This window comes from Patagioenas fasciata, chromosome 2, assembly GCF_037038585.1.
Source record: "Patagioenas fasciata isolate bPatFas1 chromosome 2, bPatFas1.hap1, whole genome shotgun sequence".
Lineage (NCBI taxonomy): Eukaryota > Metazoa > Chordata > Aves > Columbiformes > Columbidae > Patagioenas > Patagioenas fasciata.
The window spans coordinates 20,224,086-20,248,529 of NC_092521.1; the positions used below are offsets into that span (position 1 = coordinate 20,224,086).

General features: G+C 43.4%; 1 protein-coding gene across 3 annotated transcripts in view; it reads left to right on the forward strand.

Annotated features, from left to right (window-relative positions):
• The first annotated feature begins 21,161 nt into the window (after positions 1–21,161).
• The window catches only part of RSPO2 (R-spondin 2), a 102,814-nt gene continuing 99,531 nt past the window's right edge, over positions 21,162–24,444 (forward strand). The window contains exons 1-2 of one of the 3 annotated variants that reach the window (XM_071803857.1): positions 21,162–21,449; positions 21,700–22,068. In XM_071803857.1, the coding sequence (XP_071659958.1) occupies positions 21,975–22,068 (94 nt within the window). In that variant the 5' untranslated portion in view covers positions 21,162–21,449; positions 21,700–21,974. Of the gene's footprint in view, positions 21,450–21,699; positions 22,069–24,444 lie in introns of those variants that run through there. The other 2 variants (XM_071803856.1, XM_071803858.1) reach the window with 2 other exon arrangements.

Here is a 24,444-nt window from a genome sequence, read left to right on the forward strand (position 1 = left end):
TAGTAGCAATATTTTATAAACAGCCAAGAATAGTTGTTCTCCTCTTTAAATTACATGGAGATAAGATCCATCTTGTGCCTTTTGTTTTGGCTTTGCTTTTACAAAAACTTTTGTAGTAACTGCTAAAAGAAGCCCCCTTGGAAAAGGGAAAGGAAGAACATTTTAGGAATTTTTTTCTCCTTTTGGAAGGGAAGAAAGGTGGAAGAGGGAGAAATCTTGTACGTCCCCTGCTGTCAAGGACTCTCTGACCAAAGTTGATTTTTTTTTTTTTTTTAACAATAAATTTGTTGACCAGTTAACAATATAAATTGTAAATTTTCCTGCTTCTGTAGGGAAAAAAAAGGGAAAGATTGTAGTTTTCTCTTTAAGCAAATGTAACATGCAAGGTTATGATTCTCTGGGGGTTAAAATGTTTCAATTCTAAAATCTCATTTAAAGAAGAAATGGTCTTATATTTGTAATTTTTTTAAATAAAATTTCTAATAGTTCCTATAAATGTCTTCTCAATTCTTACTGTTGAAATATGGTCAGAAATTAAGCCTGCAAAAGCCATTCCATGATTTTTTTTAAATTAAAATTTAATTAAAAGAGGAAGGTAGTGCCAAGTGGACCAGTGCTGCCTATTGATAATGGGCTTCTTTTATAGCATGTACAAGAGGAAGAATGATGTGAGGAGCTCTTCGTCTTGATTGTAATTATCTTATAAAAATATAAGCTTGTTAATATTACATATTAAATATTAAAATATTTAAACAGATTCCTACCAGCAGCTTGGGAAGGCAGATACATCATTCTCTGCTCCAGGTCACCAGCACGTTTTGTGGCCCAAGGCTGTGCTGTGCCATCAGGAGGCACTGGCTGATGGGCTTGTGTGTCAGAGCCAGGACCAGGTGAAGCGAAGAGAGGAGCGTGGCCCAAGAGTGACCTTGGCTTTCCTGAATTGCTTTGTAGCTGTCAGCAGAGGATTTGGTGTCTGTCCTATCTTTGTGAATAAACAACATGGTAGCAAATACCTACCTGCCATCAACATACTGCAGCAAAGGCCTATGGGGCTGGTGGTTAACAGCACTGCACAGTGTTTAGTCCTGAGATGGGACCACTTCTAAACTGCACAGGAGCTGTGTGTGAGCTCCCTGCAGAGGGGTCTGTGAATTCAGCATCTGTCAAAAGGACGGTGACTGGCAATAGGAGCGGAGTTGTGAAACCAACTCATTACCATGGCTGAGCAGCCAGCTGATGGCTGTAAAATAACTTTCTTCTTTACTGGTATAATGCAGTCATGATTCAATGAGCTGTAATTTAAAGATATGGAAATGCAAAGCTGCAAGCCTCTCACTGAATATTTTCATTCTATATGAGAATGAGCAATACTTTTCAAAGTGTGAAAACATCATTGAATTATAGTGATCCAGAGCCACACTAAGTTGCTCAAGTAGAGGAAGGCTGTGGTTTCTTAGCAGCCTGGGCTAGGGGCTAAGTTACACCTCAGCAATGGCCTGGAGATCACACATCTTCAGAAGTACCACATTTGTTCCTTGCTTGGTTCATCCTCAGTGACAGGAGAGCATTTTGAATTCAGGCTGTGTACAATTCCTACCTCCCCTGGTAGAAGCACAAGCTGCGTACAGCAGACTGGACCAGCTGCAGCACAGCTCTCCCACCCACACTGCGCTGGGGGTACACAAAGAACTTCTCTATCTGCTGAGTCCCAAAATATCGCTATATGAGGGATTGCCACCTTACATTCATTGTGACCACTGCACAAATTTGATCTTTAGCATCAGGCAAAATCATAATGCATTATAAATGTAGTCCATAGCTTAAGGAGTTTGAAAACATGTATGACTTAGATGTTGTGATGCTGGAGCTTGTCTTCCTGGAGTTAAGCAACCTTGAATATACTAAGTTGGCTATGATGAGAAATTTTAATGCAAACAAGATAAAAATATAAGCTTGTTTTAGTCTGTTGAGCTTGTTGCAGTGAGCATCCAATGTACATGGAAGAATTTGTCACTGAAAAAAAATGGATGCTTGTGGAAGCTTGCACACTGTGCAATGGAAGTGTGGAAAGGTGCTGGTGCTGCTGCTTGGCTACGGCTGGCTGGGCTGAAACAGCCACAGGCTGGAAAATGTGCTGCAGGAGTATTTGAGAGGTGGGAATGCAGATCATATTTCTCTAATAATGACCCTTGCATGGTATGTGGAAGCAACTATTGAGGACAACTGGCTGTTTATACCCATGTTGGGAACACCTATTGTTGTCCCTCAGTGATCAGAGATTATGGTTCACCCACAGTGTGAACTGTGGGGTTGTCACGTGCAGGGACAGGAGCTGGATTTGATGGTCCTTGTGGATCCCTTCCAACTCAGGACGTTGTATGATTTTAGGATAAATGGTGCTGTGCTGAAGAGACATTTATTGCATGCGTAGAGGTGTCCACATTGTGATTGAACAACGAGACTGAAAGATTAAGATTCTACACGTGGCTTAGACACAGATTTCTTGTTTAATCTCACAAAAAAAAAAAAAAAGAAAAAAAAAAAACAAACAACTTTGTGTTTTGGAGTATTGGGGTATTAATTAATTATTTCAGGATGGTTTTGTATCCAGAAATGTGCACTTTGACAATAATTGTTCAGTTAATACTTAATTTGGGTTTCTTTCCCTTATTTCTACTGCTTTAAGGAGCATTTTTCCTCCCATGATACCAGTTTGCTGTATTTTTGAAGAGACAAAAAGGTGATGAGAGTTAATCCTACATAAAACCGCAGCTCATCCTTCTCCCTTACGTGACCCTGGTGTTGTACAATTTCCTCGATGTAAAAACAAAATCCTAATGATTTTTGGAAAAGAACAAAGAGATTTTGTTTGTAATACAGGAAATTGTGAGATTTGAGCAGTGTATAGAATAGATAGTAACCTGTTTCTATTCTGGAGGCTCATTTTTGACCTGACTAGGACTATTTGTGCAGTGCCATGCTGCTTTTCTTACTGTATACATAGGAAAAGGCTTATTTCAACTTCTTTTCTTCACCATTTCTCACTTCATGCTGCCTTGTAAATCTGCCTGAAGGATCTGAAAATCACCCAGGACAGACAACTTCCAACACTTTGAAAACGTTCGTTGGAAATTATTAGTAAAAAAAAATATAATCCAATATGCTGTATGATTTGAATACAAAGCAAGTGTTACCAAGAATGGGAAATGTCGGAGAATTTATGCAGGGCTCCAGGAGGTTTAAATTAAGTTAGAAGAAACAAGGGCACTTATCTATTTTGGCTTTTAACATCCTTAGATACTTGTTTCTTGCACAAATTCAATCAGTATTTTCAAAGAATATGCAGTTTCAGCTAAAAGTACTTACACAGCTTAAAGGTACTAAAACTTGGCAGCACCCTGCCCTGCCAAGTAATCAGAATTTGTGAGAGGTCAAACACTTGTGATTATCGAGTTACTACTGATACGTGCAACTATAGATTAAGTTAATTTAGCCAACTATGTCGTTTCAAATCTTGGCTGCCTTTTGTGAAGTGCTCTAGGAGCCTTTTGGATCAGAGGTGCTTTATTTGAGTAGTACGGTGAAGAAATACCCCTGATGTGAAATGAACTTTCCATTTTGACTTCACTCAGCCTTCATCCCCCCAAAAAACTATCCGACTGCATCTTGTTATATAATTTAGCTGTCAATTCTGTCAAAAAGGAGAGCTTGTGTTACTTGGAGGGCCTTCATGCCAATTCCAAAATGAAAAGCGATGCACGCTGCCAGTACAGCAATTGCCTGCAGGCTTATTGAATTTCTTTCTTCACTCCTACTCACTACCAAAACCAGCTCCGATAAAAAAAATCCCTAAAAAGGCGTGTTAGAAGTCCGCAGAATTGAAAGCTGATAAAATACTAAATACAGAATTTCCTAAAAAAAAGCAAAATTCTGTTAAACGTTATTATCAGGCTATCATATATGTGCTTATTAACAGACTATCAGGCTTTACTCGTGTAGAGCCAGACTCTGTGGCCTGTTGAACATGTAGGCAGAGGGAGCCACAGTGGTATACGCTGTGTTAGGTTAAACCCACATATTTTAGTACCCCACCACTTTATCTTCACTTGCTCTACAGATTCTGAGTTCATACTGTAGAGAGCCAACACAGCTCCCCCCTCTTTCACCCCCTCTATGTGTTAACCCTACACTTGTGAGAAAGGGCAAAAGAGAATATCTATCAGCTGGCAGGACCCATCTGTTTAACTACCAGTGTCCATTGATTTGTGCAGGATGCACCAACCCAGAATTGACAGTTCCAGAGCAACAGGGAATCTAAGATGCAGTATTTACCCCTGCAGGTTTTTCAGCTCTATCATTCTGGAGCTGAGAAATTCTTATGGACTTTTATCAGGGATTAAAGATCAGGGATGTGAAGGGAAGTCATGGAGGGAAGCCTCCACCCCAGAAGAGTGTTTGGAAGAGATGTCCAAACAAACAGGGCATAGCAAATTGAGGAGAAGCCTGGGGAAAATACAAACCCAGTGTAAACCAACATGAATCATGTTATGGAAAACAGAGAGAAAAGAAGCTGTCGGCTAATCAAAAGTACTAGGCAAAATTAGAAGGAAATTAGAGCAGAGATACGGACAAAATAAAATTGTTGATAACCATGGATGTGGGAGAGAAGTGTTAAAATTGCATCAACTCATGGGGCTCATCAGCCAATGATATTTATTGAAATGTAATTTCTAAATAACTGTTTGCTTTAGTAAGTGGTAATAATGGGGATGTAAGAGCTGGACAAAGCATGATGGGAAAAGAACAAGGATAAAATAGGCTCTGGTGTTTGTCTCTCAATTTTATCTGTTGTGTGTGTGTTGGCTCATTAGGTGGCCTGCCTGCCTGCCAAGAGAGAAACCATTTTGGTTTTGCATAGTTGCAGCCATATGGGGGAAAAAAGATACAGTGTCCTCCCTGAAAAATTTTGTTTTCTCTCTAATGTAAGATAAGATATTTTGGGCACACCGTGCTGTTTGTATGGAAATATTACAGTTGAGAAGTTAAATGGCAGAAACAGGAATAATAAGCTTGAGGAAAGTAGTCTGGTTGGCAGCTTATTGGAGGTTTTGGTTAGTAGGCAATCCAAAGGCTTCTAGTACCACAAGCATCTTTCTTTTCTTTTTGGTTTATTTGTGATGAGAGAAGAATGACAGAAAAGATCCAATTTTAAATTTCCAACTTTTTTTTTTTTTCTGTTGTATTTGGAAGGGTGATTTATTAAGTGACACCAAAGCAGGCTTGCCACTGGGGCAATGGCACACTGCAGCTCTCGCTCGATCCAACAAAGGCTCCAAGCTAGAATTTGCATAGGAGCTCTTATACAAAATGTCAGAAATAAATAACATGATGTGGGGATGGCCGAGAGCAAGAAGTCACCGCAGTCCAAACCTCCCAGAGCTAGTGGAGAAATTTGGCTGAACGATCTTTAGTTTAAACAAGGGAGAGAATACTTCTCATACTGGGGCAACCTGCCAGGAACCATAAGAATAATTTTATTATTGCTAGATTGATCTAAAATGAGGATAAAAAGTTAAAGAGCATAGTTGTTCCAAGCACTATAGGTGGCTCGTGTGTCTTAATGCTGTCAAATGGCCTGGAATATCGAACTAGAAATGTAGCTGTTGTGTTAGTCAGGAGCTGCCAACGTCAGACCTGCTTTCAGGATCAGCCCCATTCCAGATGCATCGGTCAGACTGGAGAATGGAAAAGGTACAAAGCTCACTGAAGAATTACAGCATTAAGCCACTTCTTTAGATCCACCTGAACCGCCTGTAAAAGTTTTCATAAATTGCTGTGTGTGAACAGGGCTTGTACAATCTAAAGCTTTCACAGAGCTAAGGATGTATGCCACAAAACAGAGGTGTGACCATTGCATAAGAGGATATATCCATACCAGCTTGAAGCTACCTGATCTAGATCCCAGCAGCAGTGGGGGTACTGTGCTGCAGGACTCAGGGCACATTAAGAATCTCAGAAAGGTCTCAGTGTTCTCAGCAGGTGTGCATGGCCCATAGTGACGGCCGCACCACTGCTGCTCTTCCGCTACCTGCCTGCTGGCTTACACGTGCAGCTTCACTGGCAGCACAGGTTTAATTTGTGTGTTAAAACTATAGCAATGTTAGGATTGTCCTGTAAATATATATAAAAAAAAAAGGATGTATCGTGGTTTAACCTGAGCTAGCAATATATCCATGATAGCCGGTCGCTCACTTCCCCACTCCCACCCCAAATAGGGGAGAGAATTGAAAGGGACGGGAGAAATGTCTGCGTTGAGATAAACACAGTTTAATAGAATTGCAAAATAATACTAATATAATACTACTACTCCTTCTCTATAAAAAATCAAAAATAGAGTATAAGATACTCGAAGCAATTCCTCACAAACTCTGTCTGCACCAAGCAGCCAGTCCCAGGAAGCAGCACCTGGTTACAACAGCCGATCCCAGAGAGAGAAGAGAAAAAAAGGCAGAAGGGCCCAGAGGCCTCTGCAAATGGCAGGATGGCAAAAAGCCAAACTCCGAACAGGTCTCTGTCCTGGCTCTGAGAGAGCTAGCCAGAAGATCCTGACTCTCTTCAGATATGAAGCATGACACCAATGGGATGGAATCCTCTCATTGATCAGTCTGGATGTCAGTCAAACTCTGCCCCATCGATGTCCCCCTTCCTCAATGGGAGACGCCTGTGGCCAGAGCTCAGAAATGTCCTTGGCTCTCAGACTACAGCAATTAGAAACTTTAAATATGTCCCAGGATGTTATCATCTTGTTTCCAAACTAATTCCAAACAATGACCATGCTAGCTATGAAAAAGAAAGGTTTCCAATTGCATGAAGAAAAATTAGTTCACTTTCAGTCAAACCAGCACAACTTGCCATGGCTGGTACAGCAGTATTGTCCCAGCTACACTGTGCATTCCCAAAATTGTCTGTCCCTTTTTTGGGTGGGCAGCGTAACTAACTGTACTTGTACATCTGACATCAGGTCTATGGGAGATTTCCTGCAATGTTTACTCAGATCCTGTAAGACTTAGAATATGATGTTCCCTTCATTTTTAATTTTTGTTTTCAATCATTACTGTTGATAAAGAAATCAAAAGGAAGACATAAGTTAGTTAACACGCTAGGCTGTGAGACATGTAAAACTGACCAGCATTCATCCGTCTTTCTTCAACCAGGCAGTGGGATCAAAGTAATTTGGTAACATTTTTGATAATTATTACACTGTCACCAATAGTGACCCCACAAGAAGAATTAGTGATAGAAAATCCTTCTTTCGCTTCCTAGGTGCCTACATCTGAAATTTAAACCTGAGATGCCTTCCACAGCTGCAATCTAACCCTTGAGACTTCTAAATTCCATACATGGCTAGATTCCCGATTTCGTGCATGCATGCTGAGCTTTGCAAGAGCTGACGGTGTGTTCCTTTGCCTGGTGTGCAATGGCATCCATCCTGCGTGGTGGGCACCCTCCGAATGTACCCGTGAGACCTGGCCTGGCAGGAAAACAGACAAAAGATGAAGAGGGATACGACTGCTGTAGAGATGGACACATGCCTGAGACACCCAGCAGGAGGCTTAAGTCCCTGTTTTCCCTCATTTAGAACAAGGACCTGAACCTCAATATCTCACCTCTCAAGAAAGCACCAAGGTAGCTCTTCCTTTTGCTGTTTTTACGCTTCTACATGATGTTTGGAGCAGGTCTGCCCTAGCAAGTTTGAAAGTTTTTCCCTTATAATCAGTGTTGAAGTGCTTTATTTAAAGCAAACGAGGTCTCTCTAAGAAAAAGAAGCCAGTAACCCGGGCACAAATACTTTCTATACGTTGTATACAAAACAGTGCTGTTTATGGAAAGGTTTTGGTTTAACCAAAAATCCCCAGCAGCATAAACAGAGTGCCAACATGGATTTATTTTGACTGAGGTATCAGCTGATGATATCTGAGACATATGAGACACCTGCAACGGGAATCATTCTTAGCATAGCTACGCTAATTTCTTACTTCAGGCGTCTGGCTCAAAGAATGGATTTCTTCTACTACTTGTTTAAACTATTTATTTACACAGTATTGCAGGATTTTTCTTGTGTGTCCACAGTCTCATACTGGGCATGTGTGCCATACATAGTCTGGGGTTTTTTTGATATATACATATATATAAAATACAAGTATTACATTATTTTCATTAGCTGCTCTGGTACATTTTATCTGTTAAGGTACTACTTGCGTTTATGAAAAATCTCCACATGCAGAGTATCTTGCTGGAAGAGTGAAAAAAAACAAATCATAAAAGTGAATAAACTTCTTAATCAATGTTGTATGTATTACACTGCCAAATGCAAAAACAGTTGCAGACAATTTGGGTTTTAATTAAACATGCTGCAGCTACCTCTGCCAAATTTCTGACTCAGTATAAACAGACTCTATCAGGTTAGATGTTAAAATAATATTTGTCATGTAATTTTGATACGGACTCTGCTGCATCTAAGACTGTATGTTCATGAGAGTTTATCAGCCTGATTAGACTGTCCATAGTCAGGCCTGGATCTTTTGTCCTTGGGCTTCCTAAGCAGTTTCAGGCCTGTGTCCACCTCACCTGGCCTTTCTGTGCCAGCTCAGAAGAATCACCATTCATTTTCCCAGTTCAAGAGAGGCATGGACTTACTGGACTATGTCCAGTGAAGGACCACAAAGAAGATTCAGAGTTTGGAGCGTCTCACATATGAAGAGAGGCTACGAGAGCTGGGACTGTTCAGCTTGGAGGAGAGAGGATTTAGGAGGATCTTATCCATACCCACTTGGAGGGAATGAAGGTGAAGGGGCCAGACTTTTCAGTGGTGCCCAGTGACAGGATGAGAGGAAATGGTAACAACTTAAAAAACATTAAATTCAAAACCACTTTTTTTTTACTCGGAGGATGGTCAAACACTGGTATAGTTTGCCCAGACAGTTTGTGGAGGTATGCAGAAGCCATCGGGGCAACCAGTTCTAGATGTCCCTGCTTGAGGAGGGGACTTGGAGCAGATGACCTCCAGAGGTCCCTTCCAACTTCAGCTCTACTTTGATTTTGTTGTAAGGCCCTTGTACGTGAGACAGATGAATGGAAATGTCCCGGTACCAAACAGTGCATCTTGCCCATATTTAATAAAAAAGTATGACATGGCCCTGCAGCTATGCCAGAGCTAAAGTCAGGCCCCAGAACTTGCTAGGAGTATATTCTCCAAGGCACGCATGATAAGCTCCCTCTTGCCTTGGACAGAGGTCCAGGATCTCCTCTAGTGTAAACCATCTGCACAAGTGCACTAGTTGGGAATATCCAAAATAAATTGCACCCAGCAACTGCAATATGAATGTGGCCAAGGTCTGGCACAGGACTGGCCAAGACTGAGTTCTGATGAAGGTCTGGAAGAAAGATTGGTTTGATGGGTGCTCTGGAGACAGGGAAGTATCCTACTTCTGGTGTGAACACCTGAGTCACACCCTGGGCACAAACATAAATGGAAGTGATTCTGGAAGAATCATCTTCATTCAGAGGCATTCCACATTTTGCACTTCTCAGGAAAGCAGCATAATATAAGAATGACATATGACCAGTATGAGTGAGTGAGTGAGTGAGTGAGTGAGTGAGTGAGTGAGTGAGTGAGTGAGTGCGTGCAAACAAACCGTCAGTAGTATGGAGAGATCTGCTCTAAGTCTTGCCAGCAGAGCTTCATGCTTTTATTGCTACTATTACCACCAGTGAGAAAGATGATTTGCTGCCTTCCTACCTCATATGTTTAGGATTAGGTGTTCAAAAGTTCGCACCTCGTTCCATATTCCTCTTGAATAATGGCTGAATTTACAGTGGTGAGTTATGATTTTCCTTTCTTTCAGCAGCTGCTGGGTGCAGTGCTGCTGGTTGGGCAATAGCTCTTCTCTGTGTCCCCACCACAGACAGCACCATTTGCCTTCTCCAGGCCTCTTCCAAATGGACAATAGGCAGTTTGGATAACAAGTAAGCATGACAGACTTTTCTGACAAAACTATGTGTTGTGACCATATCAGCCTGTTATCAGACCTCTTCTGTGCCCATTGCTTTTTGCTCCAGGTAGATCACAACATGGTAAAAATCCTGAGAATTCAAATGCAGGCACAGACAAAAGCAGAAATTTTGAGAGGAAAGGAGGGAAAGAGAGGGGAGGGGAGGGGAGGGGAGGGGAGGGGAGGGGAGGGGAGGGGAGAACAAATCAAACTTCACCATTTTCTTTCAAAACAAGCCTGGGAAGTTTATGTCTTCCTTCTATGCAGTAATTTACAGGCCAGGCCACGCAGTCATGGAGCAAGAGATGGATGCTCAAACCCGTCCTTAGCCTCAGTGTTCCTTCACATCCACTTCTCCTGCCCTCCAGATGCTGGTGGTCGGGTGTTTTCCTAACTGGAAACCAGCAAGAGATGCATTTCTTCCTTCACTCACAGCAACTTTGTCTTTATTGATCGCAGATGGAGCGTGTCATGGGCTGGTTGCTCCAAAGGAGATGTGTATCTGTGGGCTCTTGGCCTCCCCTTCTGAGATGTTTTTGTAGCTTGACACATGTAACATTTTATGCAGTAACTGATGAATGTAAATGTATATATTTTGAGGCCTAGAAACCAGAAACACAAACATGTTTTTTTTTTCCCTAGGCTGTGGGTTTCTTCCTCCTGCTTCTCTCTAGTCTAACAAATCCCGATTTCCCTCCTGCATAGAGGCCCAGCTGCAATATGGATGGTAGAGATCGCCTCCTCCCCACCCTGCCTTCCCCTTCTAATTCCTTAGGATACATTCTGAGATGTAAGTTTTGGTATTATCAGGCAAAGGAGGGAAAATAGTCATTTGGTGCATAGCCTGAGTGTACTCTTGCTGGCTGTGTCTTTCACAAGTGAGTCATCACAGCCCTGGTTTGGGAGGGGACCGTTCCCAGAGATTTTATCAGAAAGTGTCTGACAGATCATACTGTCAGGGATAGGGGGACAGACTGAAAATATTGATACACATTTTGTGCTTGTTTTGCATATAAGGTCTGAGAACGTTTCTGTCAGATAGGGTCTCAGCCTTCCACATTCACTGGTTTGAGGTAGAAGCAAAGCTCTGTTTCTCCAGGATCTTTGAAACTGAGATACATAGTGCCACTGAGTTCAAAGCCTCCAGGTAAGAAGCAAGCCAAGAGAGAGGTTTTTACTATTGTTATTTCCATTTTGGATTCAGGTGCATTGATTCAGGTGAAATGTAGTTGCAGATATTCAAATATGTTCCACTTGATTGATCCTTAAAGTTCTTCAGGTGTCTAGCCCTTAGTTTCTACCCCATAGAGATATATGGTATAAGATATCTTTTCCTAATATTTAAAAAAACATCTTAAGCTTTGAAGGTGACACTTTGCTAAGGGGACAGCAGTAGCACAAGATGAATTCACGTTTAAAAATCCCTTGCCTGAAATTGTCCCAGCCATATACCTCTGTGTCCTTCATGCTGGGCAGATAAAATATGGATTTTGATACCGCAGCAATTGCTTACTGTGCAAGATGCTCTTCCCCAGAAGTACTAAACAGTGGGGTGTGGACTTAGGCCCAGTGTTATTATTAGTTTTATTCACCAAGCCAGCTATCAGTCAGAAAATATTCAGCGACCAGCTGTGAGCCAAACCAGGATTGGGGTGAAGGAGGGTTTGAGAGTGTCATGAGGCCATTGCAAATCATCAGTAGCTGTTTTTAGACTTGGCTAATTGTTAATTGTCATGCCGGCTAAAAACGCAAACCTTGTGTTTTGCCCAGAGAGAGGAGCTGACATTAAATAATTAAAATCATCACTGAGGTCCAGCCAATCCAAAAATATCCATTAAAGAGATGTTAAAAACTTCAGTGTTGAGTTCAGGAAAAGCAAGGTGAAGTATCTGCATTGGGCATGGCCTCACTTATTCTCTTGCTTTAAAGGGCTCAGTGGAAAAAAAAGAGTCCCAAGGAAAGCAGAAATTAAAGGCAGACAATGTCTTCAAAATTACCGTATGTATTATTCTGGCAGTGCAGGACTGAGTCCTTTAATACTTACTTAAGCCTTTGAGTCCCTAAGGAACATGATTTATGGGCTTTCCGCTGATCAACAGAAGATAGGCATGGTTGAAGTCTGAAGCTACTTATGTGCTGTGGTTCATGTGTTGGGCTCCAGTGGTCCCCTCAGCCCCTGGGATATGGTTGAAATGGCAGGCATCACAGTTTCTCTGTCCTATTTTCTGACTTCATTTTACTCTGAAGAATTATGACCTTAATTTTTTACTTTTTTTCTCTTATAGTTTAGCTCTATCTTACTATAAATCAGTCAATGTTTTGTTCCAGAAGAAAGATATGATACACCTTTCCAAAATCTGCAATGAAACAAAAGCTAACATTCATCTCCCATAAACAAAACAGGATTCCAGTGTGTTTTATGCACTTTTTAAAATTAAAAGCTGTATTTTGTATCTTTCACATTCTCAAAATATGTCCTCAGGTGCACCTGTGCAATTCCTCAGACAAAACTGAATGTAAACTCTTTTCTTGCGCTTTCACTGAAAACCCTATTTTCTGTGCTTAGATATTTGTCACAACAGCAAGTCAAGGGCAGCGAGATCATACACCTGTGTCCTACAAGTGTCACTGCTTGTTGCTCCTTTGGGGTCGGATTATCTGCTGATCCAGCCTTTCTTCTGAGCTGGATCAAAGTGGCAGTCTTTCAGACAGAATGCTCATGACTTCTCTTTTAATTTGTTTTCCTGAGCTTTGTTTGTTAGATATATAAGACAAGGTGTAATCAACAATGTGACAGTGGAGAAGTATAATATTCGTCAGATTATAAAAGTGTCTTGAACATATGTTTTTATATTAATGGACATTATTTTACTTCTGAAACTCACCGCAGATTAACTGCACGAATTGTTAGGACTTTATCTGGGGATTCTTAGCACTCCAAAATTCTTCTTTAAACTCCCTTCTTTGTTATCATTTGGCAGAGATACTTCTTGTATATTCCAACAAATATTGCAATCACTTTATTGCTAAATAGATATTCTGGAGAAAGCATGTGCTTAATATCACAACATCTAACACTTAGCCTTTATTAAGCAGTAAAGGTCTCTAAATTGCTCTTGGAAGATATCTCCAAAACCAGTTACTAAATTAGAAGGTTATTCAGAGAAAATGTTGAACATAAAATATGTCTCTGCGAAACAATGCTTCTGTTACAAGAAAATATTCTACGAATTCTGACATTTCAATTTAAAAGCTTCCATCATATCACTTTCCCCTTAATAGGGGATCATTTTGAGAGCCACTTCTGATTATCAGTGCTCGTGGTGATAACAGTTCTGTGTTTACAGCTGTCCAATTATCTTTGCTCCTCTTTCCTTCTGTAATCAACAGCAACAGTGGGAAAACAAGGTAGGTGTCTTGAAGGGTTAGAACCAATATAAAGGATGTCTTTTTCTTTTTTTTTTTTAATCTTAAATACTTTATCTCATGTGTGACTGATAAAGAAACATAGGAAGTAAAATGTAGAAATAAAAGCTAAAAATATGTTCAAAACATAATATAGCGGCAATATATATTTCTACTCTAGGTGAACCTGCTTTAGCAGGTGGGTTGGACTAAGATGGTCTCCAGAGGTCCCTTCCAACCCCAACCATTCTGTGATTCGATATAATTCAATAAATATATATACAAACAATAATATAAATATACATATTCACATATAAAAGGGAGCTTATAAGAAGCTGAGGTGCACAGAGAAAAGCCAAGGGACAATGGTCACAGCTTACAATGGGGAAAGTTCTTGCTGCATATGTGGAAAAAAATTTCACCATGAGGGTGGACAAGCACTGGAAGAGGTCACCCAGAGAGGCTGTGGAATCTTCCATCTTGAACATTTTCAAAACTCAGCTGGACAAGACCCTCAGCAACCTGACCTAACTCTGAAGTCACCTCTGCTTTGAGCAAGAGGTTAGACAGATGATCTTCCAAGGTCCCTTTCCAAACTCGGTTACTCTATGATCTTATGTGGGTGGATTTGTATGTGTATGAGAGATAAAGCAGTGATTGTGTAAAGCTTAGGGCAGAAGATGTAAAATCTATGTAGAAGTGTACAAAAACTATATAAAAAATGGTTCACATTTCATCTTTGTGTTCCACAGGTCTTTATGATGCCATTTTTCTAAGGCCATATTAGAGCAAATTTAAACTCATATATACATGTTGCAAACCTCTGCTTTACAGTTAATAGTGTGATGAAAAGTATTCCAAAACAGAGACCCTGAACTGGCTTGGAAGACATTGATTTTGCAGTCATTTTCTGATCTATATGCTACCAAACTGAAATTGCTGTCCTCCAAAAGAAGTGAGTTATCTGCAGCTGCCAAGCAGGAATTTGAGCTCTCACCTTCAGAAAGCGATATCCACACATGAGCACACTGGCATTTGCACACTCCACGAGAAACATGGTGTCCACAGCTGACAGGCAGGAGCTGGTTGTCTTGTGCCAGTTCAAACTGGGAGAGAAGGATACACATCATTTAGAGCATATTTTTCTTATTTTTTTTTCCTCTCTCTTTTTTTTTTTTTTTAATTTCAGAAAGATCTGGGAATTTAGCTCAAGAGTTTTAGAGATGCTACCTCTTCTTTCCATTTGCTTCTCCAAGCTCTTAATGAAAACATACATTTTTAATGAATTTGTTCTTCATCAGGCAAAATGCTCATGGAGACTGCTGGAAGTGCTGCATGAGCAAAGCCTGCACAAGTAGATCAAAAACTGTGGAGTTTGATCGTATTTCAGAGAGGGAAGAGAGTCAGAAGGAAGACAATCTTTGATCCCTTACTCAATATGTAAGGGAATTTAGTTGGATTTGCTTCTAATCACAGTCTCTTAATATCTACCATCTTCCTTCATAAGACATCGGGTATTTTTGCTGAGACATTTTTTTAAATTAGCCTAGTTTGAAATCTCTGTAGCCCATCAGAAGAATTTGGGAGAGTTTTGCTTCATTGGCTTTACACAGATAATATTTTTTTAAGAACATTGAAACTTAAAATTAAAAATAGAATGATTGCTTCAATTATTTCATTGCTTCAAACCAGAGACAATTTTATGAAAGGTTTCATATGTGTTGTGGATGTTGCAGAGATACCAGATGGCCAGGTAGCATTTGAAGGGAGGCTACATGGGTGCCTAAAAGGTGCACGGGGCAGCCTTCTCCCCCTATTTTGGGAGCTCATGGTTTTTATAAGGTTGCCAAATCATCCAGGTTGGCAGGGATCTTGGAAGATCCCTAGTGCAACCTCCTGCTGAAAGCAAGATGAGCAGAGTTCAGGGTCAGTTGCTGAAGGCCTTGTCAAAGGAAGGTGAGTCCACAGGTTCTCTGGGCAAACCTCTCCCAATGCTAATTCATCCTTGCAGGGAAAATTATATTCTCTATACTCAGTGCGAACCTCTCCTGTTTCAGTACCTGAACTTGGTAAGGAGCCTGGCTCCACCTGCTCAGTAGCCCACTTGTAGGTGGGTGAAAGAACTGTTACATCTCCCCAAAACCACCTATTCAGGACAAACAAACCCAGCTCCCCCAGCCTCCCCTTCAAGGGCTCCAGCCCCCAAACACCTTTGTGGACCTCCAGTGGTTTTGCTCGGCCCAAAACTGGGAACAATAATCTGCTATTATTTATTATTGTGGATCAGATTTTGAATAATGAATTAACTGTATTTTAAGAATTTAAAAGAGGTGAAGATTGATGTGGAAATAAAGAGTGGGAAGCTGGGTTGTGTATTTTTTTTTTTTTTAAGTTTAGATGTAAAGCTCGTCAGGATCTCTCATTTCTGTCACTGAAAATAAAGACACATCTTCTCTACTTGTCCTGGTTTTGTTAAAAAACAAGTTTCTCTTTTAGTGAATTTGCCTGTCAGCTAAAGCCTTCATATTAGCTGCATTTTCCTGGAGAACCAGGTGCATGTTTGGTAAACATAGCAATGAAATGCAAACTTATTGATAAGTGTGGATGGACATCTTGCGAGAGGGGCTACGAGAAACTGGTGACCAAGAAACTGACCAACTGTGTATAACATTCCATTCACGTGAATACTTCATATAAAACTGGGAGATCACGAGGATTCTCTTTGCCCTTCTTTGTCCCTTCTGCTTATGGCCGACATTAGGAGAGGACCTTGCTGGTCGTCCCTGCGAACTGAGGCCTAGTGAGAGACTGAATCCAGCTCCAGTCGGCTGCAGAGTCCAATCCAGGACTTTGGGTGCTGGCTCTGCAGTTGCTGAGACTTACAAGATTGTTTTTGTATATTTTGTATTATTTTCTCTATTCTTTTTAGTAGCATTAGTAAAACATCTTTAATTTTTCCAACTCTGTTCTCTCTGTCCTTCTTTCCCTCCCGATCGCCTGTCCTGAGTGGGAAGGGGGAGAGGGAGGGGCAAAGGGGAGAAGTGGGGAGAGGAGGTTAACAATACATCTGCCAGGGTTTGATTGTCACCCAGCAATCTTAACCCTTGACACTACTTCAGTGTAAAGCTACCAAAACATATATTATTGCTGAGGCTCTGGTCTTAGAAAAGATCATGACTTCAGTGTAGAAGAGATGAGTCACACAGTTATAAGAATATGGAGAAATATTTTTTTAAAATAAACTTTGTTATTCTTCATGTTAAGATCTCTCTCTGTGACATGATGAAGTTAGGTTATTTGCAGATCACATCCTATGAAGCCCAATAAAGAATGGAAAAGTTCAATTACTGCATATTGCAAAAGCAACAGCGCTTTGGCTTTAATGCAGCTGAAGTGCAGAATGTAAGATCTTTTACAGCCAGTGAATTCTCTGTGGAGCACAACACATAAAACTGAATTTTCAATGAACAGAACTGTAATTCTATAAAATAATATGATTTCAGAATAGTTCACTGTCCAAGGACATAAATTTGGCTGCTGAGACTTTTAAATAGCGTATCTAGAATACACCTCTTCCTAGCTATCAACACAGCTGAAGCTGTGTCCCAGACTCTCATCATCTGTTTTTTCAATCATCACCACATCATCTTATTTGGCTTTGACTAACGCATTATTTCTACGACCATGTTCATTCAACACATTATTGCTCAGACAATTTTCTCAGTTCCTCATGTTAACAAATTCCCCCCTAGGATGTGTGCAGAGTTCATTAGTGCCCTGTCCTGCGTGGTGGCACACACACAGTGCCGTGCCCACAGTGAATCCCTCTCTATTGATGTCAGTGGGACTACATACACAAAGGTCTGCCGCATCCTACTTAACCCACCCCAGTACTTTTCCTTCTTTTGCTCTTTAATATCTCAAACCCTTGACTCTTTTCTCTCTGACTGTCAACATGCTCTGGGCTTTACAGACTCTGATTTGGCTTCTTGAGCCACTGACATGATTCCCAAAGTCTTTAATGACTTAATGTCTTAATCATATCTCCAAGTTGTCTCCATTCTTCTTGATTTATTGACCATCATAAACAGCTAGCCATGTGTTTGTATTCCTGTCTTCCATTAGCTCTGTGCTTCTTTTTATTCTTTTCAGCCTTTTTTTCTTGTTATCTTTCAGAACCTCACCCAAAGGTGATCCCCTGGTGATCCTCATTCACTTTGCAGCTGCCTTACAGGTGCTGGATAGTTTCTTCAATGTATCTCTTCTTTCCTCCTTCTACCCCCTATCTCTGAGTAGTCTTCTCTGAAAGTACAAATTCAGACATTATTTCTGTAATGGTGACTAGTCATCACCTGAGACTTACCTGCAGATTTGACAACTAAACTATATCTAGTCTATATCTAGAGAGAAGGTTATTTCCATGCAACCTATTCTAAAACATTAACTTTCCATGTATCATAGTGTCGAAACTATCATCCAGATTATCTTTGCTAAATATTTTGCTTTTTGCAACGTGGTATTCTGTGACTTTAATTTATGGTTTAGCCTGTTGTCTGTGTAGCATTGTGTTCCTGACCATTAAGTTTTTCCCTGCATAATTCTACCATTTTTTTCCTCATAATAGGAAGCATAAGGTGCCTGACTTCTCTTTGAAAGCACTTCTTGCCTATCACACCTATGCAATACTGAGAGTTTACGTCCAATCACAATTTGATCCAGAATGCAAGTCTCCATCACATAATTTCTGGATCTCTCATACAAGTGCTTTCATTCTATCTCCTTAAAAGCCCAACATGATTGGAAAGAACTCTTGATAGATACTAAAAAAAATCCAAATTACAGTCCTTTAAAGTTGCAATGGCTGTGATTCCTACCAAAGTCTTGAAAATGCCACTCATGCTCAGCTGCTTGTCTGTAACAGACCAACAGTGTCTCACTGTCTGGAGATGTTCCCATCAGCTGTCCCTTGACACAAATGATGTGAAGCAGTCCTGAGGAGGCAGCTATGCCCTGTACTGACATGCATGATAGGGTGCTAGCCCATGGCTAGAGCTGCCGGGTACTGTGTGGGCTGCCTCTGTGTGGTCAGTCCTGCCTGGCTCAAACTGAACGTTGAAATCCCAGTCAGTTCCTGAAGCACTGACTGCAGATGTCCTCCACAGAGCTGTCTCCCACTTGGGCTGCTGCCTCCTCTCTGGCATACAGGAAAAACCCTGTGCTGAGGCTTACTCCTGCTCTCAAAGGCTGGGAAGTTCACCTGGAGACACTTTCTTTGTATTTATTTTGCAGGTCTGGGAGACCTTCAAAAGAGTCCAAGCTATCCTTCCTTAAGAACTAGGGAAACATCAAGACCTATTTCCCCTGAAACCCAGTACTGCACTTTGAGAGACCTCAGTCATCTTCAGTGTCAGCAGGGCACCTGTATGAAAATCTGTTTATGCTTTTATCCATTTGAGACACATCCAGAAATGGAGTTGCATTGGTGGGGAGGTCCTAATACCACTATTTACACAAGGGGCTCCAAGACTCATCTCCAGGTGGCTGTTGTAGTCTCAGAGCCCCATGACTATGGGTTTGTAGACCTGGAAACAGTAAAGGAGATCAGTTCCTGGAGTCCTCACAGAGGTGTAGTTAACACCTCTGTTGGACTTCCCCTGCCTCTTATAGTCTGATATCTCCCTTGCATTGCAGCTTGGAAGGATCTGTGGAGTGGTGACACACTTTTTATTTCTGCATCAAGAAATTGTAACTATGTAGCCTAAAGATACCACTAGTACAAAATGTCTCAGTCTCAGCTGTCTATGGTACATAATCTGTCACATGAAGTTAGAGTGGATATGGGGACTACATGTCTCGAGGAACTCCGGTTGCCAGTAAACATCCTCCACTAAAATAAATTATGGCTTCTGTTGTAACAAGTTCTAGATATATATATATACACACATATATTTCTACACATCTCCTTTGGAAAGCTTCACTGTGTAAGTAGATTGGGGAAAATAAAGACCACAAACCACATATATGCATACCTTAATTTTTACATCCACTCCAAATCTGCTTGGAGACCACTGACACTGAGCTAGAATGACCTTGACTAACCCAGTTCTTAGGTCTGTGTTAATTAGTTCACAGGTCACCTCTCTGCAATTCTTAGATTACAGCAACGCTGAAAGGTACAGGTGCTCTGTGTAGCACGGTAGGTTCTCATACACTATAACCTCATAATGACAGTTACGATACATAAAGATGTGGCACCAGAAGATATATACTGTCATGTGGCTTAAAGAAAATCTTCACATTTCATGCTAGCATTTACACTAATATAGCACTAGCACTGTACAGTAGAGAAGCATAAAGAAGGTCAGCTCAGGGGTTACAGCACTGTTCAAGAACTTGGGAAACTCAGGACCAAGTTTTGACACTGTCTTCGTAACAAAGTCTTCTGTCTGGAAACTGAGGATGCTGACTGCTTCTCTGCCTCAGAGGAATTTTATACTGATAAATACCATGAAAAGTTGTGAGGTCTCAGGGTACTATAGTAAACACCATAGTCAGACTTCATTTGTCTGTGGTCAAATTGCCTGGGCCGTGGATGAAAAGCTAGTTTGAGTCCAGCATGATTTATTAGCTCAGGCACAGCGTCACACGAATGCAGTTACGCTCTTTCTAGGGCCAGCTCTGCTCTGCAGGAGCACATCTGCCTTTGTGAGAACCTAGCTGGCTCCATCCCGAGGCAGCTCAGGTATTTCAGCAGCACTTACCCACAGCCAGAAGTGTCAGCGGGCGGAAAGGAGCAGAAAAACCCAGCACAGAGCCAGCTTGGATCCCCCTGAGTTTATGAGACTGTGCTTTGTGCCAGCTGTGCCAGACCCACGCTGCCTCCTCAGCTTTTGCACCTGCTCTGCAGCAACCCGGGTCCTGTGAGGCTCATTAGATCAGGCACAACATGTCCAGCACCGCAATCGAGGAGCCATGGTCTGCCGGTACTTACAGTGCTGGGGAACAGGCTGTGACCAAGGAGCAGAGAAAACAAATGGCTCTGTGGGGTCTGTGTAGCTGATGTGATGAAGAATTAACAGACCCTCCTACATCAGAGCTAAATTCACTTGGAAACTGTTGGGTGCTCTCTTGTTTCATTCTCTTATCTGTACTATTAGGGTTCCTGTTTTACCAGCTCTACAATATCTTTGCCAAGTAGAGATAAGACTAGAAACAGCTAAAAATCACTTACTGAAATTATACTTCAAGACTTCGAGAGCCACCTTCCAGGGACAATGAAAGTGATGCTTCAAATAAGGGGCTTTGGAAACATAAGAGATCAGATTTTAGGAAGCCAGAAGAAAAGGAGTGGAGAATAAATAGATCAGAGTCTTAAAATCAGGGGTGGAAGAAAGAAATAGAGTTAATTATCAAACGCTGCGTGAAGTAAATTAAAAAAAAAAAAATAAAAAAGAAAAAGGAGAGAAGGGAAGAGGACAAAGTTTCCCAAGGCTATAAAGCAGTGCAATAAAAAGTCAAGGAGGCTTTGCGGTGAAAGGGAGAAACCCGCCGAGGAAGAGCCTCCAGGCAAAAGCTCCAGCGGCTGCCGGGGCGCGGGGCGGGCGGGCATTAGGGCCCGGCGGGGGCGGGGGCGCGGCGGCGGGCGGCGCTAGGGCCGGGCGGCGGGACGGTCGGAACCACAGCACCACCTACGTACCGCGGTCCCGCATCCCCCGCAAACCCCGCAGCAGCTGCCCCCGGCTGACAGCCCCCGCCCCGCCGCATTAAAGGAGCGGGCGGAGGCGCGCGGCTGGGGGAGCAGGCAGAGCGGAGGAGGTGGGGGGGAGCCGGCGGGGACGCCGCTCGCATGTGGCCGGGAGCACCCGCCGTCCGCCCGGCCGGCCGAGCCCGCGGCGAGGCGGCCGTCGGCCCCCGCGGGGCTGCCCCGCGGCGCGGAGCCGCTCTCCGGACCCGGCGGCGGCGCGGGATGGCCGCGGGGCCGCGCCGCAGAAGGTAGGGGGGGCGGCTTCGCCCCGCCGTGCCCGCGACCTGAGCGCGTGTGGGCGGGGTGCGCCCCTGCGCCGGGATAAATAGCGCTTTCCCTCGCCTGACAGCCTGTCCCTGGGGCGCACGGGGGTGCTGAGCGGCAGCGCTCGTCCGCTGCTTGCGGGAAAAAGAGTTGGGGCTCTCGGTGACTGTGCTCTGGGGCCCTGCTCCGACCTGGGTTTTTGATTTTTCTCTTTTTTTTTTTTGTCTGGGAGAGCTGGAGGAGGGGAAGGACCAGGAAAGCCAGGAGCCAAGCTTTTCCCCTCTCTCTCCGTGCAGCTTGGGGGAGATGCTGGAAGCGGCTCTGAGTTTGCAGCGCCCGAGAAAGGGAACCAGAGGCGTGTGAGCTCCTGCCGGACCCTGCGGCAGCCGCTGCCCCGCGGCGCTCCACCAGCCCCCTCCTCGCCCGGGGCCGCTCGCAGCCCCGCACACAGTAGGACTTCGCCGCCTCTCGCTGCTGCCGGAGGAGGCTGCCCACCCCAGCGGCCCAGGATGCAGTTTCGCCTCTTCTCCTTTGCCTTGATCATCCTGAATTGTATGGATTACGGCCACTGCCAAGCCAGCCGCTGGAGACGCAGCAAGAGAGGTGAGTACCGCCGCCTGCTCACCCGGGACACCCGCCTGGGGCGGCGGGCAGGAGTGCTTGCGGGGCAGGAGGTGCTACCGGAGGACTGCGTGCCCCACGCCAAGGACAGGGAACTCTCCGGCAGGTGAGGTGCGTCCCGGCTGCCGCCCGCGGGCTCCGGGCCAGCACGTGGGGCGCGGAGCCGTGCCGGCGTGGAGACCTCTCCGCGGGGCTGCCCGCCTCCCTCCTGCTGGGGAGGCCGGGCCGGGAGCGGGAGGAGCGGCGTGGACCTGAGCTCCCATGGTTTCGAAAGGACGGGCCAGAGCGGCGCGGCTGCTCTGTGACCCGCGTGGTGCTGCCGGGGACGGGGTCATCGAGCAGTAGGTAGGGCTCCCCCCGAGTCCCTGGCGCAGCGATGTTCTCCTTCCCCGCGGGGTTGGCAGGGCCGGGGGCTCGCTGGGAGCTGCCCGCCGCGGGAAAGGCGCTGCCACCTCCGGCCCCTCGGTTGGTGCCAGGTCCCCCAGCCGAACCGCAGCGAGCGGTGGCCGTGGCTCATGTCGCCCTTGTACCTCGTCGAAGCAGCTGCCAGATGTTCGCTGTTAGCCCCGGCGGTTAAGGCTCGTGTGTCCGTGGGGTGGACTTTGAGGCCGCCTTCCGTGGACCATCCTTAGAGCGACCGCGTTTCCGAGGCAGAAAGGCGGCTTCTCCCCTCCCACCCCGCGGAGGCCGGGCAGCCCACGGCCGCACCGCTCCCGCGGAGCTCGGGCGGCTCAGCCCGCGGGAGAACCGCGGCGGCGGAGCGAATCGCGCCTTTCCCAGCTCCGGGGGGATTTCTGTGCCGCCAACTTTTGCTCAAAGCCTGCAGATCCCTGTAAGGAAGGAAAGAGAGAAGCGGTGCGGTGGGGTTTAATCTGTTTTCCGAAGATGCTGGTGTCGGGATTACTGGAGTTCAGGAGTCGGAGTGGTGAAATGTGCCAGTACAGCACTCATGTGGACGAAAAGGTTACTGCAGCTCTTCCCCAGCTGTCAGGGCGTTCTGTGGTGTGTGTATTTTGGGGGCTATGGTTTGTGTGTGTGGTCGGTTTTTCTTTTGGTGGTGGTGGGAGAAGAGGTACACCTTCAGTATAAAAAGTTTTGTTATCTGCATCTTCTGTCTTCTGTCTTCTGAATTACTTTGCTGTCCATATTCCTATTATTTTCTTGGCCATGTCTCCCCGTCCTGTTTCTAAAGTTAGAAAATCAGGTGTCTCAGGTGCTGAGAAATTCGAATTTCTGAAAGAATTGCACTAAAATGGCAGTGGTTTGGAAGGGGAGGGAGCTAACATCTCCAGCAATAAGCTGGTACAAATAGTAATAAAAATGTGAAAGGAAAATAGTTCACACTTTCATGCCTATATCACCTTTGTGCTAGGTACAAATAACATTGTAAAGCAATTTAGTTTTGAAGGTTTTTCAACAGATGGTTTCCAGAATTTAATTTTTGTGTGTGTGGCTAAAACGATAGCAGTCCTTTTAAAGTGACCAGACTATCTGTGCTAACAAAGGGTATACTGTGTCTTTAATTAAATGTGGAACTACTTAGAGTGCTGGCTAGACAGCGGAGGGTGATAGTGGTATTTCTGCTTTACAAGAGAGCTTAAGGATTGCATTGTGGGAGTACTGAAATGAATAGACATCTAACTCGAGTTGTGTGAATTGTCCTCCTACAAAAACTTAAGCTGGTTTTAATTGATCTCATGTTCACTGATTGATCTTAGACCAATTGTTGTGCTTGTTGAACAGTTGGCTTTTCCAAAGGAGATTGGTTTAAATTAGTTTTTAGTTTAGTTATTGGATAAATAACGTCAGTATTGATAGTTGACTTACTGGCACTGTTTTGTACTATCACCTAAGGGTTTTGTTTTGTGCTTTGAAGAATGCAGTCTTTTTCAGTTAATAAGTCTAAAGAAGTAACCATAGCCAGTTCTAAGCGCCGAAAGAAAAAATCTAAGAATGTATTCATATTGTAATAGACATTTGCCATGACACATGCAGTCTGAAGTAATGCTTTCGTACAGGACCCAAAATTCCAATAATTTCACAATTTTTCCATATTCCATCTGCAAATAATCAGGCATTCACTGTGGGGTACTGGCAGTTAAAATTTCTCTGGCATTCTGTTTTGTCTGTTACATGATCTCAGATGCTCCATAATATCATTTTCTTAATGAAATAAAATTTTTGGCATAAATTAAGTCTCCTGTGTGGTAGAAGTCAATTGCATTCAGTCTGGAATTATGGGCAAATATCATGTGTAGCTTTTTAAAATTTTTTTAAAGCAGCTAAATGTATGTTAAAGTCTGTATGCCTGTATTGGAGTTTGTGTGGATTTGATTTGTAGCTGATGCAGAATACTCC